Source organism: Ptychodera flava, chromosome 16 (genome assembly GCF_041260155.1).
Source record: "Ptychodera flava strain L36383 chromosome 16, AS_Pfla_20210202, whole genome shotgun sequence".
Lineage (NCBI taxonomy): Eukaryota > Metazoa > Hemichordata > Enteropneusta > Ptychoderidae > Ptychodera > Ptychodera flava.
The window spans coordinates 15,174,131-15,191,407 of NC_091943.1; the positions used below are offsets into that span (position 1 = coordinate 15,174,131).

The 17,277-nt window shown below is 36.9% G+C and overlaps 2 protein-coding genes across 6 annotated transcripts in view; one reads left to right on the plus strand and one right to left on the minus strand.

The window, feature by feature from the left end:
* The window catches only part of LOC139114109 (peroxiredoxin-6-like), a 28,466-nt gene extending 14,106 nt beyond the window's left edge, over positions 1-14,360 (plus strand). Inside the window, exons 2-6 of the mRNA XM_070675635.1 lie at positions 8,039-8,195; positions 8,456-8,593; positions 9,356-9,429; positions 11,783-11,855; positions 13,342-14,360. Of these exons, the coding sequence (XP_070531736.1) occupies positions 8,039-8,195; positions 8,456-8,593; positions 9,356-9,429; positions 11,783-11,855; positions 13,342-13,470 (571 nt within the window). The 3' untranslated portion in view covers positions 13,471-14,360. The remainder of the gene's footprint in view (positions 1-8,038; positions 8,196-8,455; positions 8,594-9,355; positions 9,430-11,782; positions 11,856-13,341) is intronic.
* Positions 14,361-14,616: 256 nt separating this feature from the next.
* The window catches only part of LOC139114107 (ral guanine nucleotide dissociation stimulator-like 1), a 41,486-nt gene continuing 38,825 nt past the window's right edge, over positions 14,617-17,277 (minus strand). For all 5 annotated transcript variants that reach the window (XM_070675633.1, XM_070675630.1, XM_070675634.1 and 2 more), the window contains exon 17: positions 14,617-17,200. In XM_070675633.1, the coding sequence (XP_070531734.1) occupies positions 17,022-17,200 (179 nt within the window). In that variant the 3' untranslated portion in view covers positions 14,617-17,021. The remainder of the gene's footprint in view (positions 17,201-17,277) is intronic.

Here is a 17,277-nt window from a genome sequence, read left to right on the forward strand (position 1 = left end):
ACAATTAAGGTTTTATTCAAAATGTCTGTGAAATTATGAGATATCAACAACAAGTATGATTAAGAGACCGTGCTATCAGAACAAGAGTTGTTCCCAGAGTTTCTCATACAGGATAAGATTTTAAATCATCCTGCGCTGAGCATTATTGGCGCCAACCTCTTTGGTGACTGCAGTACAGATTCATCAAGTTTAACGAATGCATATACATATGTACCGTACATGTTTTCTCAATTTTATTTTCTTCCTATTGTGCCTGCATGATGCTCAAAGCATGACATATTAGTATTCATTTATGCAAATTGTGTTGAAGAGTTTTTAATAGGTATGCAAATTTGGGGGTCATGACCCATATTTTCAATTCTGAATATTCATGTACCTTCGATTGTGCACCATATGTCCTGTTGAGATCAGTGAACAGTTGTGAAAAATGGATATCTCATTGCATTTATTGTCACTTAATGTCTTGCAATCGTGAGGTCTCCTATACATTAACCAACTTACAAAAAACAAGGCAATGCTTTGGTCTTTTGAGCTTTAACATTGAATACAGATTATAGAGCCATTTTTTTGCTACTATAGACTATAGTCTATAGAAGCTATTGGGATGGGTGTCCGTCCGGCGTCCGTCGTCAGTCTGTATGTATGTATGTATGTATGTATGTATGTCCGTTTGTGAGGCGTCCGTCCACTCAAATATCTTGAGAACCGCAGTACTTACTGATTTGATATTTGTTGTGTAGATGAAAAATATGATTTTGAGAAACTAGTTTTTTTAATTTTTTGATATTGTTGAAAGTAGGCAAATTAATGCCAAAAAAGGTGTTTTTGGTAAAAAATCTTCTTCTTCATAACCGCTGGTCAGACAGCTTTGTTATTTGGTATACAGGTCCCTAGGGATAACCCAACTTAGATTTGTTCAAATTGTGATGAAATATGCAAATGTGTATTTTTAAGGAATTTTTTTGTTATTTTTGGTCAAATTTGACTTACATTGTATGTAATTCTTGTACTGTATAAACCCTATCAATTCACCCAGAATACAATAATTAATATGATTTTAAATAATTGAATTAATTAGGAAATCATCAAGCCAAAATAATTTTAGTGTAGAATTATCAGAAAGTTCAACTTTTTTGACAGTTCATAGTGAAATGCTTACCATCTTGGAGGATTAAAACACGTAAAGGCAACTTTCCTGAATCCCAAGTTTGACATATTCTGAACCGTCATTATTGTGCCCTGTATGTTATCTAATAGTTTGTCATGATAGGGTGGTAAAATAAATAGAGATGGAGAAAGTTCTAATTTCCATTTATGGTTGACTTGGTAAGGATAAAATAAGATTACTTTTTGAGGAAAAAAAATAGAGTGGTCAATTAAAAGAGTGGTCAAAGTGATAGGGTTTTTATGGTAAAGCTGGGCTGTAAGATTCCTATTGTGCTATTTATAGCAATTATGCAATCTGTGTAAACAGTGCAATGAAAGTGTAACATGATTCCTTATAATGCTTTTGATGACCTTGAACTTCTTAAGTTTCAAACATTTGTCTCGTCAGTGTGCTTTCTCTGAGTAGGTACAGTCTCAACTTATTCAACAGAACTTACTTACAATGTTAATTTGAAAGTTAAAATGTGCTTGATTAATAGGATGAAAATACTGATATTAAAAGATAACCAGCTCAAGATTCTTTATAACCTGACAGATATGCTGTTTTTTTATGACGTAAATCTTGATTTAAGCAAGTCTTTTTAACTTTAATTAGAATGTAATTAACTCTCGTTTATTTGCTATTATAGACTAATATAGTCTGATGAAATATGCAAATCTGTATTTTTACGGAATTTTTCTCCATTTTTGGTCAGGCAATCCTGAAATGAGCTATCAAAGATATCCACCTTCTTCATCAATACATGTGTCACAAAAGGTTATTCTCTACATAACACAGCAGAGCTCTGTCAACTGTTGAGTCGCTTGTTTTTTCAAAACCGCTGGTCAGACAGCTTTAATAATATTAGGTTTACATGTCCCTAGGATGACCTTAGTGAGATAATTTCATACAGTCAGGAAATACTTAATTTTGTATCCATGTCTATAGTAGCTTCAGGGACTTTGGCCCTATTTTTTTTTCAATTCATAGAAGCTTGCTGGATGCCAGTTTTGTTTGAAACAGATTAACAGTGTAGCTGTAGAGGAAACGTTTTCCAAACCTACTGACCATCTCACAGCAAAAGTCAAGTCATGGGGCAAATTTTAAATGGCAGATGAATAATTAATATTAAAATTTGTGTCCATGCAGGCCTCCAGGTTCGACAAAAAACGGTTTTCATGTTGTTCATGAAAGATATTCAACAATTTCTATAATTTTAAAGAAGCCATTTTCATGTCTTAGTAAGCTATTTTCATGTCAGGGCGTGAACTAGCAAATTGTTTATCTGCTGTCTGTGTGATGAACTTTTGTTTCTTGTTGTTTATGTGTACTAACAGTAAACTAGTACGGAATATTGTACAAGGCAGTCCAATTCACCATGGAAAAAACTTTACAAGTATAACTTAACACTAGACAAAGTCGTCTACTATGGAGCAAAACCATCTCCGGTTTTCAACACGACTTTGAGAGTACAGCCTTCATAGTGACCCCATTAAGGGATGGACCATTAGACCTTGGGAGGGGGGGTGGTCACAATGAAATTGTGAAAATTTTTTTTACTATTGTAAATTTCTGAATTTTTTTTTTCCAATTGAGATTAGCTGTGCAAATTTTTTTTTTTTTCAGAGTAAATTTTCAGATTTATAATTTTTTTTTTAGTTCGTCGCTGTCTGAAGATAAAGAGGGCAAAGATGTGGTGCCAAGCACCACAAGCAGCCACGAAGCGGTCACAGGGGGGGGGAGGTCAGGAGAGGGGTGTCCCCTTGCTGCTGTTGGAGCTTTTGAAAAATAGAGATTAAAATAGTGTTATTTGGTGGCACTTGGGGAGTATTTTTGCATGGGGTGGTCAGGAGGGGGTTCCCCCTCCTGCCGTTGGAGCTTTTGAAAAATAGAGATTATAATGGTGTTATTTGGTGGCACTTGGGGAGTATTTTTGCGGGGGAGGTCAGGAGAGGGTGTCCCCCTCCTGCCGTTGGAGCTTTTGAAAAATAGAGATAAAAATGGTGTTATTGGTGGCACTTGGGGAGTATTTTTGCGGGGGGTGGTCAGGAGGGGGTCCCCCCTCCTGCTGTTGGAGCTTTTGAAAAATAGAGATAAAAATGGTGTTATTTGGTGGCACTTTGGGAGCATTTTTTTCGGATAACACATCTTCCTCTGAAACATGGTCTTCTTGCTCCTCAGTAGCTTCCTATAAGTTTTGAAAATTGACTATTTTGGTTTCCTGGCTTCCCTTTCTACTGCGTGGTGAAATGCCTACATTCACCCCACCAAACATCATGCATATCTCATGATTTACAATTGATTTTGACAAGCTGAGAAGCTAAAATAAGCTAAATAATATAGTTAAATTTGCATATTTGTGTTTTTAGAGCAATTGATGCACTTTTTGATCAAAACATCTATTTCGCTGTAACAGCATGTCCAAATTGAATGGATGTGTATAAATGTGTTGAAATTTCAATATTTGTCTTTTTAGGGCAATTTATGCCATTCATGGTAAAAAAATCTGTATTCTCTGAAAGGGCTTGTCCAATTTCTTTGAAATTTGCTACACAAAAACGATTATTCATGCAGATTTATTCAGTATTTGCTATCGAGAAACTTTCAAAGTTCAACCCTTTTGTGTGTTTTTGTGTTGGGATTTGTTGGATAGATGGCATTCTACGTAGTGTATTGTTGAATGTTAAAACATGTGTTGCTGTTGTTTTTTGAGGCTGTTTTTTGAGAAAAAAGAATTGAAAATGCCTTTTTAAAAGCAAAATAATACATAATGACTTGATATGTTGTTTTATCATTATTGACGTGTTTCTACTTGTTCAGCCATTCTTGCATTCATCATTGCAATAAAATGCTGTGAAAAAAATGAAACTGATGTAGCCTGCATCTGTTTACCTTGATCTTAAAAGGCAAATACAACTTTCTGTCTTGACAACCATACCATAGTTTCAATGTTTTACCTAGTGTACCTGCTTGGTTTGTACGCAGGAAACAAGTAGAAAACAGGCTCTATAATTTCATAATTTTCAAGTGATCAGAATACAAAAGTCCTGAAAAGCTAAGATAATCACAACTTCCAGTATAAGGGATACAGTCACTCTAAATGTATAAATTACAATTAAAAATGTGCCTGGAGGATGTACTAAAAAATACAGAAAGTTGCTTTCTGTCGGTAAAATCTAAAAAAAATTCAAAATTTTAAAGACTTTTGCAGATTTTTTTTTTTACGCCTTTGTCTTCTGATTTATTTTTTTTTTATTTTGCAAACTAGTTTGAAGATTTTTTTTCCTAACTTTTTGCTCTGAAAATTTTTTTTTTCTGTTTTTGACCACCCCCCCTCCCAAGATCTAATGGTCCGTCCCTAAAGTGTCATGAGTATCTGTCAATGCCATCAAGAATCATAGGGTGAAATATTTTGCAGCGTGGAAATTATTGATTGTATAATATAAAGTATTTTGTAATTATAAGTTTTGGCGTGCATGGAATGTAAATTATGAGCTCATTGGCATATTTAATGAGTTTCTGATGCTCAGTGTAACAAAACTGAATGCACTAATCTTGAAATGGTAACACTAAAATTCATGTGGTGCTCAAAGTTTGATAGATGTGGCACCACTGTGTACGGCTATCAATGATAGGCCATGAATCAAAGCAGAATTCCCAGAATTTGATCAGACTTTAACCATGCTGAGATACTTCAAACTTTTGATTTCCTTATGCTGAAAGTTTATCACATGGGATATTGTTGGGCTGTTACACGTATGGGGTACATCATATAAGACGTGTATCTGGTATAATGACAGTGAAGCATTATAATGTCCATGGTGGCAATGGTGGCATACTATGTCATTTCTCACTCCAAGCACCAAGACATGGCATTTAATGCCTTCAGAACTTACTTATGTGTTTTTTAACCCTTTCCCTGCCAAGCAGTATCACTTCCCCATCAGCCAAGTCAGTAAAAGTGGTACTGAGCCAAAACCATATGTATTTCCACCCATTTGGCTTGGTCTGTTCCAACAGCTTTCGTCCATAAAAATCATGTTTACAGTATCTGTGATTTCAGGGGCCTTCAAATGTTCAATCTTTTTTAAAATGCACCAAATGGTACATACAGTATTGTGCTTCACTTAAGGTTTTACAAACTTGACCTGATGGTGAAATATGAACTTGGCAGGAACAGGGTTAAAGGTATACTGTCACCTGTTCCAACTTTGCCACAGTTACCATGGAAAGAGAAAATCTAACCAATCACAGATTTTAAGCGGGTGGCCGCTTTTTAAAAACAGCGCCCTCACATGGGCATTTTGAATACCAAGGAACGCCCCTTTGACCATATATGGGCATATTTAGATTACAGGTGACTGTATACCTTTAATGCACAATTTCTGCTTCTATCTCAGCTTTATCAGTTTTTAATTTATTAGTGATTTGGCCGCTGCAGTCCATTGATAAAATGTTTGTATTTCTATGAATGAGCAAAAGTGTAGAACTCCACCACTATGTTAGCTGTCGTGTGACCCCTTACCGACCTTTAAACTCATGCATAAATTGTCATCATATGGTCTACGTGCAGAAATCGTGTGATAGCAAAGCTGTTATGGAACTGTACACGTCACTTTCTGTCTCCATATCAAACACTTATTGTGATGTAGGCTATCTTTCTGTCACTACAGCTATATGTAGATTACAAGCTCAATGACCTAGCTGGTGTAGAGTCACCCTCATACATGATGCCATGTCTGTGTCCGTATACTTTCAACTCATGGCCATGTTCATGTTCAACCGTTGCATACCACTTCCATTATTGTAATTGCATTATTCAGATTCTATTCCTAGACTTTTTGTTGAATGCATTTGCAAATTTGCAAACTGCCAAACTCAGACCTTTCCCTGAAAATTTGTTTTGATGTTAAAGTTTTTGAGATTCTTTTTTGTAAAATTGTCGGCCTCATTGACATGTAGCAACTGGTAATGCCAAAAAGTGAAGATATCAAAATCACATGCAAACATTAAACACAGACACCTAGCAATGGCAGCTCTAAACCAATAATTTAGCTAAAATGAAATGAATTTTCAAATTCTTTGAATCACTTTTACAATTTTTGACTGCTGAGTTTTTGTAATCCAGTCAGTTAATCTCAATTTCTATCCCCCACTGTGCTTCACCTGACACAAAGTCAAGCTAATGAAAATCATTTACACCTACATTTTAGGGTTAGGGTTCATTAGTTCATGTCATCGTGGCAATAATTCTGTCTCATTCTGGATACGATGTCATCTACATGTAGCTGATGTTTTTTACATAAAATTCGCTCTCATGTACAAACTGAACCTGAAAGCAATTTAAATAATCACCCCTTTTTCAGATGGCATATACCCACATACTGTAAGTGTAACGTTCAGGTGCAAACTAAGCATTGATTTGATGGGCGTACAAAACTTTGTATGCTTTCATTTGCATTGCATGTTGTGCAAACCAAAAATCAAAACCTGCAGTGTTTGTGCAGGTCGACACTATATAAAGCTAACACAATACTAAATAGTATGAGATGACAAAGTTTGTGTGACAATAGGAATTTCATTCGCAAACCAGACAAAGAATTTGAGTCAGTGTGCTACTGGGCCAATGTGCCAGTATATGTGGACCCTACATAACATAAATTACGTACTTTATTCACTTCATCAATTGCCCCTATTTTTTTAACAAAATGTAATTTAAGTAATTTTAATGTAACAAAATGTAATTTTTGTGACATCTGTTCACATATGAAATATTTTGCATTTAGTACATAGTGATGATCAATGTTTATAGCTGTAAAAGTCAACACATATCCTTGATATTATAAAAAAGGCATCAAACATGAAAAAAAATCAACAATAAAGATCAAACACCAAGTACTGAATGTAACACCCTCAACAACCGTGACCGTTCTAGTGTAACTGTGCAAATAGAACCAATAATATGAAAGTGTATTTCAACCAAAAAAACTGTAAAAATAAAATGAATACCACTAAAATTTCACAAATAGACTTACACAAGATAAAAGATGTAGATTGCACTATTGTTTTATCTTATGAAAAGAAACCTTGTTTAAGTTTGTAAACTTTGTTATGTAATTGTAGCCCCAGCGGTTTACTGACTACGCATGCACAGGTTCTATACTATGCGAGTAACCGGAAGTGTACCCTACTTTCATAGGCGCCGCCATGTTTTTTTGAGTACACGTAAATAAACAAATACGAAACGTGCAAATTATTATTTTATAACATGCCATTTATAAAATATATCTCTTTTATTAGCGAGTAAGCATTATTATCCACCTTGTAGCTGATACAAAATATCGTTAATATCACGCATAAAAAATAGAAAAAGGGAGAAAACTGTCGTGCATATGAACGGGGGCATACGCAAAGAATGCTGGGATTGAATTTTAGAAAAGTGCCCCCTGTGTCAATAATTAGATCCAAAAATTGCCAGTTTTTAGACGGAACGCTATAGTTTTCAGCTTGCAAGTGGAAGGTGGGCAGTGTGGTTACCATTGCAATGATAATTATTGCATTATACGTCCCTTGTTTAATGCAATTAGGCTGTTATCATTGTAAAAATTGCCACTTTTGTCAAACATTTTTACACATTACAGAAAATCTATACCTGCACTGCTGCAGGGTTTGACGTCGTGTACCGTATGTGAACTGCTTTCATCAGAGGGAAACTGGGCATAGTTGTCATATGAAGTAACAATTAATTCTATTTTATCATGAATCAATACAAATATTATTGCCAATCTTAATCCCTGGCGCGACACCAAGGCTGAGCCCTATATAAAATTACATAAATGATCAAAAAATTGAATTCATGTTTATGCTGGAATTTCTATCATTTCATTACAGATGGGCTATACTGTTTTCGCACCCTGCTGACTACACCCCCGTGTGCACTACGGAGTTGGGCCGAGTGGGACACCTCGTGCCAGAATTCCAGAAGCGTGGCGTGAAGCTGATCGCTCTGTCATGTGACGGTGTAGAGTCTCACAAAGGATGGATTGAGGTAAGCTTTCCATGGCAGGACTTTCACACAGCCCCTCGTTGACTAATAATGCAGTGTGGCCCTAACAGGCTGCTTCCATGTCTTTAAGCTTGGTGAAGCCAGACAAGCTGGCATAGCCCGTAAGGAGCTGTTCTCTTTTATTTTGTGCATTCCTTTCTGGTTTTTCTGTCATGTATCCGCCAGATATCTGTGGGCTTCAAAGTCCTTTTAGCCGATGTACAGCATGAGCTCTAAGTTGTCCCAATTTTGCTTCCTTGCAGGATATCAAGGCCGTCTCAGACCTCAAGGAATTTCCCTACCCCATTATCGCTGACGAGAAGAGAGAGTTAGCCGTCCAATTTGGCATGGTTGACCCCGATGAAAAGGATGCGGCAGGGCTGCCCCTCACCTGCAGAGCTGTAAGTATGATCGACTGAGAGGGGGAGGCTCAGCAGAGGGAGAAGGGGAGGAGGATGCCCTCAGATAATATACAATGTATGATATACCAGCTGTGGTCGAAAGGCATGTACTGTCAAATACAATAAAATTTATCAGTCTTAGGGACCTTCAAACATTTTGCTTGGATTTAACAATAAACCATATGTCGTGTGCTCTTTCCTCGAAAAAAAAAAATAATGCAAGACTATATAAGCAAGGTAGAATGCCGAACCATCCAACTGATACTGTGGTACTGGTCCAGGGACAACATGTGCTCACCCTTGACTTTGTGTTGTCAAAAGGTGGTTGTGTAGGGAGTAAGTTACCGCACAGAACACCAAATTTACACACAGTACCAAGCTGAATTTTGGATATTCCAACACCTGAGCTCCAGAAAGCAAAGGTTCTTCATTTAGCGTACGACAAGAAAACTGTAATGTGATCAGACACACTCAAAGTTGCACCATTCATAAATTTTACCTTTTCTCTGTATTCGATGCACGAAAGAGGTAAAATTAGGAAACTTTTAAGTGTTGTTTGATGTTATCATCAAAAACTATGTACCAGACGAGCTATTTCATTTCCTATGACTTGTATTGAAGACTTTGGGTTTCTACCTGATTGATTGTAGTAAGCTTTCTGTACAAGCCCCTCTTCAGTTTGAAGATGACCATCACTTGTCCGGTTGGAGGGGCTGCTCCATCCTTGCACAGTAATGTAAACTGAGTTATCTTTTTCTCCAGGTGTTTATAATTGGTCCGGACAAAAAACTGAAGCTTTCCTTCCTGTATCCAGCAACCACAGGAAGAAACTTTGAGTAAGTTTTGATACGGCCAAACTTTTTACAGTTGACTTGCAATACATACTTTGCAGTGTCCATAATATGGACAGTTAATTCTGGGAAATGTCTCAGAATAAAATCAACATACTGTAAAAACCGTATCAATTTGACCACTCTATTAATTCGACCACTTTATTTTTTTCTCAAAATGTAATTTTATTTTACCCTTATCAATTCGACCACAGATGGAAATCGGGACTTTCTCAATCTCTAATCATTTGACCAACCAATCATGACAAACTTTTTTGGACATTGTATTTTCAAGAAAATACACAGAACAATACTATGTACAGCACAGAATGTCTAAGTCGGGACTTCAGAAAAGTCACCTTTATATGTTTCAATCATCCAAAATAGTAATTTTTGGCTTTGTTAATTTTCTAATAATTCCATAATTTAAAATTGTAATTATTTTTTCTGGTTGAATTGATAGGGTTTTTACGGTAGTGGTTTTTATTCACTGAAAATACGAATACTCATCTTTCTCCAAATCACTTCTTATCAGTTCACGTCAAGTGTTTTAAATTCATATTGACCTATGCAAAACCTACAGGTCACTTTTATCATTAGAAAAGTGATTTTTTGTAGAACAACCATGTGAAATGGCTTTGAGGAGTTTCAATGCTGAATGGCCGTTGGTACTTAGAGTCGCCTTTTGAGGGCTACGCCAACTTCACAGCCCTCTATTACTGATATCTTATGTAAGGGACCATTCACCCATTATTTCAAGTTACCATCAGGGTTCTCTCTTATTATAGTATCAAGTTGGTTAAAAAGCAGCGAAGCATACACTAAACAGGACAAAGTTGCTCTGTTTAACCATAGACAGTAGAGGGTTTAACTGTTTGTGGTATCAAGAAAAGATGAAATGCTTGCATAAAGTTACTCAATGCACAAAATGACAGTGTTACAACTACAAAAATGTCAAAAATTACGCCTTTGCTGAACGCAAACAGATGATTTTGTTTGTGACCTCCAGATTACATGTAAATGAATGTCTCCCAATCAAACTCGCTTTCCTGTGACAAATAACTTTACCACAATGTAAAGGAGAGCTGCCATTTTTATCTATATGAAAGGCACTGCCAATCAAGAGTTCATTACAAAAGCTTGCATGACGTCCAAACTGTATATAGTGCTATCTTCAGCATGGCAATTGGATTCAGAGTTGTTCACCGAACTTGATTTATAGTACACCTTGAAATATTTTCACTGAATGTCTAAATCTTGTCTAGCTATATCAGCAAAGTAGAGGTTGTGCTCAGTGAGTATTTCAGCACGTTTCAAGACGTCAAACAACACAAACAATTTTCATCTCAAACAAAATTCGTGAAAAAAGCTAAAAGATAGTGCATGCCCGTACTTTGTCCCTTTAAATGTAACATCTCTGACATGACAAATTCAGTTCACTTGAACAATTGAAGATCCCCGTAGGACTATTAATCAGGGTTTCTGCCAGCTCATTCGATACAGAAACATGGGTGGTGGCTAAACTGACTGACCTGCATGCAACATAATAAAGATATTATAATAGCTACTTGCGATTGATATGGCTGTTGTCATTGTTGGAAAACGATGGCATTATAAGAATAACATTGAATTGTTTGGTAGTGAAATGTTACAGTCCATCAGTTTTGGTTTTAAAAAAATGTTCAGGATTGACTCTTGTAATAGTCACAAATTTTGCCCCCTGAGTTGTACCGGTAATTAAAAAAAGTTGAAAAACAATTGTGATAGTGGAAGCCAGTTTTGAATGAGCACTGTGCAATGTGGCAATTTAAGATATTGACAAGATTATTTACGGAATGTGTATTTGAGAAGATATTGGTAAATTGAACAAGATATTTGTATATTTGACAAGGTATAGGTAGCTTTGATGAAATATTGGTAAAGAAATGGTCAGTTTTGCCATTCACTGATTGACCAGGGTTTAGGATGGAGCATCGTATGGTACTACTATATTAACCCTTTCCTGCCAAGTCCATATTTCACCACCAGGTCAAGATGGTTAAAATTAATGAAACACAACGTATTCCATATGATGTATTTTAACATAATACTGTACATTTGAAGGCTGTTGAAAACATAATACTGTAAAGTTGATTTTTTTTTGACAAAAGATGCTATAACATACCAAGCCAAGTGGGTGAAAATACGTCATGTTTTGGCTCAATACCGCTTTTTACTGACTTGGCTGATGGGGAAGGGATACAGTTATTACTGTCTGGCAGGAAAAGGGTTAATATTAGGTCAGTATTTCATGCTGTACATGTATGTGTTGGTGTGCTGCAAACACTAACATCAGAATTGTTTTTGTTGTTGTTGACAGTGAAATCTTGAGAGTGGTGGATTCCCTGCAATTGACGGCTACAAAGAAAGTGGCCACCCCAGCAGACTGGAAGGTAAGCTTGCCCTCCACCAGCCAGCTGCCCTCCACAAGCCGGCTGCCCTCCACAACATTTACATTCTATTCATTAATCAAGGAGTGCCGTGTCGTTATGGATACCTTGGTGAACTGCAAAAATGGGCACACAGCACAGCACATTGGTTTGGAGGTTAAAATGCCCAAGGTGCATTCACAGAGATTGACCTGCAGTGACAATAGTCTCATTCGACTGCAGATCAAAGTGATTGTACGCTGAATATTCACCTAACAATCAAATACCTTGACCTACATTGCAGGACCCATCCCCGCCAGCATCGCTCTGTAAATTTCGCCCAGGTCATGAAAGTGGCGTGAATTTGAATAATATCTTCAGGCACTGCTAACCCTTATCCTACCAAGTTCATATCCATCTGGTCAAGTTAGTTAAAACTAAGTGAAGCACAGTGTGTCCCTATGCTTCACTTTTAATAACTAAAGCTTGAACATTTGAAGACCCCCTGAAAACATAGATTCCATTCCTGCAATAACAGACCAAGTCAAGTGAGCGAAAATACATGGTTTTGACTCAATAACGCCTTTTACTGACTTGGCAGATTTAGAAGTGATACTATCTTGCAGGAAAAGAGTATCATGTTTGTAATTAAATCACAATTGTATATGAATAAATAGCGTCTTTAAAATGAGGTCTCAAACTTGCCCCGGTCTATAGAACTAATTATGAACCAAAACATAGTATGATCATTAGAGGCATACAGTGTATCTTACCAAATTTGTGCAATGTTATCAGTCCTTATTGTATTTTTTTACATCCTTTGAATATTTTGCTACTACTTTTCTGTCACTGTCACAACTAGTGTTTTGATGTTCTCCCCAGAAATTTGTGTGACAGTTAACCCTTTGAGCACCAAAGCCAGTTTTTGTCACTTTTTATAGAATACACCCAAGTCAAATTTTTTTCAGATTTTTGCCAAAATTTTGGTAAAAAACTGTTGCCAATGAAGTGTGTTACCAATCAGGTCCAAAATTATCAAAAAATTACAGAAAAATTTATAAAAATTGGTGAAATTTTGCACTGAAATTTTGATGGGAAAAATTGCAGCACTCAAAGGGTCAAACAGCTTATTTATATCATACTGCATTTATCATTTCACTGTTCTTTTACTACAACCAAAGGGGCAAGAATTGACAATACTGGGTCCATGCTGGGTTGTAGTAGAATTTGACATTGTCTTAGGGGGTTTGTATTTATGCACCATGAAAGGCACCCTTAGAAAAGCACTGATTTCTACCTTGAGAATTACTGGGCCCATTGTTCTCCATGTGTGCCATGAAAGGGTACTGACTGCTTTTGAGTGCTCATGGGGAAAACTTGTTTGAAAGTAATAATTTAACCATACGACAATGAAAACATTGAACTAGCCATTGCAGATGAGCTACGATCCCTTGTATTCCTTATTCCGTTATCGATACATCAATTTTTTTTTTGTTTTCCTTGATTCCAGCAAGGTGAGAAGTGCATGGTTGTTCCAACTGTCAAAGCAGAAGACATTCCAAAGCTCTTCCCAAAGGGTGTGGAGATCAAACCTGTGCCCTCCGGAAAGGAGTACCTGCGCTTGACCCCTCAGCCCTAAACTGCAGCGCCCTCTACAGGTCGCAATCCAAAAAAACAACAGTGTAGTAACAAAACATATCAAGCGTGCCATATGAGGCAGAGTAACATGGGAAACGTAGCAATATTAGTTTATCAAAAGAACTGATCCAATTTCAAATATAATCTTGTGGTGTACTGCGTAACGTTAGTCTGATAATTTGTAACAAGTGGCAATTGTGGGTGTATTTTTTTTAGTGAACAGCCTAGTGTCAAGGAGTGGTGATGCATCAAAGTGCCTTACATTGACAGCTTAAATGTGGTCTCGTGTATTTGATAAACCCAGGGGTTAAAATTTCGTTTGGTATATTGAACTTCTCCAAGGCATGCTTAAATAGTGTATACCATGCACACATCTGTATGGATGTCTGTGTGATTTTGTACTGAACTGAAATGGTTAACTTTTTATGCCATCTACAAAAAGATGTTGAATATTCATCTTTTTTCAGCCACTCGACCGCTAGCTGCACATCATGACACATCTTAGGTATATATCGCTAGTGTGCTTGCAAACGAAAGCCTAAGGGAAACTCCTCTTTTGTGTAAGCCAATACACAGCTATCTGTGTTGACAACAATCTGCCGCGTACTTTGAATATATAATTGACCCTGGGTAAAAACAACCAATTACATCACAGTATGTTACACAAGCTTCGCAAGTCTTCGGTACAAAGGCATGCCCTCCTCTGCAGGGTCCATTGTCAGAATTCTGCTGTACATGTATCAATGCTGTGATACTTGCAGAATTCCACACTAGTGGGTTTTTTGACACGATAGTAGCACACTTTTTGAGTAGAAAGTACAATATCAGTTGTAAATTGAAAAAGTTGCACGTGCAAAATTATCGGAATAAAATATTATGTTGAGGGACAAATATTTTTGTCTGTGTCATCATTGGCCAAAGTATTTTGACAAGTTGACTTCTTGGGTGCATGTATGTGCTTTCAGAGACATTTGTCTGTTTATTACATAGGCAGTGATGTACTGGAAGGTTGACATTTGTCTATAGAAACCATCAGCTTGTTCAGTATCTGGTCTGAGATCACCAAGCTGTGATACAACTCTCACCAGAACTATCTACATGTGTTGTCATTTCCACAACTACACAAATGAGCGCAGAGACTGGTCAATTATGAAAAACTTACTTGCATCATTTATTGCCAATGCTGAAATACTTCCATTCTAACAGACAATTCACTCTGGAGAGAGTTGGTTTGGAGGGGGAGGGAAGGGGGAGTTATGGGAATGGGGAATTTTGCAATATAGCCAGCACAAGGCATCAAAGTACACCATGGCATAATTTTTGCAGTCATTCTCTTCTGCCTGACACCTGTCCAGTGAATGGTCCCAGTCCAGTGAATGGTCCCAAAGATGCTCTAATTACTCTTTATTTGCAGTGCCAAGAAAGAACGAACGGTGGCCAAAGATCTTACAAAGATGGCACTCAAAAAGATAACATAACTTTGAAGTAATTTCACAGAGATTTTTTGACGGCGTGATGCAATAGCAACCATAGTTACAGCACTGTTGTTGTACCAAAAATCACCTTGATGTGGCCACATGTGTTGAGTTCATAGTTCTACAAAGCATTCACAGACTTCTGTGCCAAGGAGGGAACAGCTCTTGTTGCTAAATTTTCCCCACGAAAATTACATTGTACAATTCACAACAATCTTCAGTTGGTTCATAATTCAATGTAGGTTTGACAACATGTGAAAGCAAGAGTATATCTCTGTCTCTACAAAATTGTTCAGCCTTGAGAGACCAAGAATGTGGAAATTTCATTCCGGATATCACGAAAATAGCAATTTAAACGTAGAGAAATGGAAAAAGTTCACATCTTGACATAGGGAGCGGACCATGGACCATAATTCATATGGGTCAAGCACACGTATATGCGGCAAAAAAAATCTCGTTCATTGTATTAAGCACTGTAGCATATTGAATAGCTCCCTGACCAGTCTAATTCACGGCTTTACAGATGTGGCTTGATTTCCTTCTTTGCTGGTTTGGGTAAACTTAAGTTTATAATTATCATCTTGGTTGTAAACAGCTCTGAGTAATACACATATATACTGAATTAGACATGAGAAATATATTCTCTCCTCTCTTGAAATATACAGACAGCATAAAGATACAGACATATCAGACAAACTCTGAAATTTGACGTGTTCATATTGTAAATGTTCCTGTTGTACAAGTAGCTGTGTATGTCTATCATATCAGCACGGCATTGTTTATAATTGTCAATTTGATATAGCGCCCTCAAGCAATCAGTGTATTTGAATTTGCATTTCATGTAAAAACTGGCAACAGACATTTAGTTCATTTAAGAAGGGAGATTATTTCCACGTCTCCGTGGTGATAGCAAACAAGGAAGCAGTAAAAATTCCAGAGCACAGGCAACGGACAACCAGACAAATCACAGGGAAAATTCATACAAAATCAAAACGAAAAATTAATAAATTTGTAAGTTCCCTCATCCTGGTAAAAATCACGTCTCCCTGAGTTTGGTCAAAGTTATCCCATGTCATTGTGAAACATCTGCTTTTCATATTTGAACAAAAGAAAAAGAAAACAAATTCACTGGATATACATATACAGTATATATCACGGTAGTATACATAGCTCTCCAGCATAAACTGGTTAAATTCTTCCTCATTAAAATCTTTAACATACAGCATGTTACTGTGTTGCAGGTTATAAAAATTTGGCAACAGAATGAAAGTTTATCCCTCCAAAAATGCACTGGGTGTATTAAACCAAAAAAAAACTTCTCAATAAAATGCCCCTCTCACTCTGAATATTCTTAGAGAGGGATGTGGATTTAAATATTTTCAGTTTACTGGCAAGATGTGTTTGATAAAATCTCAGTCACTCATTTTGTGGGGTGACCGTGATAAAATATCTTTCATCGCTCTATGTAGAGTTGCTTGGAGAGTTTGAATTGCACAATCTCATTCAACAAATTGCATTAAGGAGAAGAGAGAATGCAGGACATTACATGATTTTTTTTTCAAGGTTACAGCTATGAATCGACTCCGCCATTTACAATATACTGATTAACAAATTACAATGAGAACGTAATATTTACATATCTACAGATACAAGTCCAAAACTAAGTAGTTATGTACCCTGTACAAACGGGAAACATTTCCATTAGAATTTGTGCACATTTAAGTTACCACTGTCTACAAGCGGCACAGTTCCTGTTACTTGAGCAAATGTTCTAGGTTGGTAGAGCGCCCTCTGTATCATCGAGACAAATTCTTTCTTTTTTTCACTTTACAGTTGCTGTACAGTTCAGCCATCGAGCACTGGCCAATGAGAGTCAGTGCCTGTATGCACAAGTATTCTACACATTTTACAATCCCTTCAGTGGGCATGCTTTGCATTCTATCCCAAAGCTTTGACGCTGGGGAAAAAAAGAGGATACTCTTCAATGGCAAAATAAAAGTTCACGTAAATCATGGCAAGCGTTAGCTCCATGTAGAAATCAGATTCCATCCGGTGCGTACATCTACAGCAACATCTTTCACACATGTACGGAACTTGGTCGTTTCAAAGTGAGCTTCATCTTATTGTTTCTCTTTTTTATGACTGGCCGTCTCTCCCCAGGCGAACTGGAAGACTTTCTCCGCAGAATGAATTTCAGGTCTGGCGTTCCCTGGTTTATTGCATAGAAAACATTACACTTGTCTGGGATTTCCAACTCTGTTGGCAGAATAAAGAACACAAATATAAGTAAATTAAATTTCCTACATATAATTACATTCTCTCTGTAAAATAGT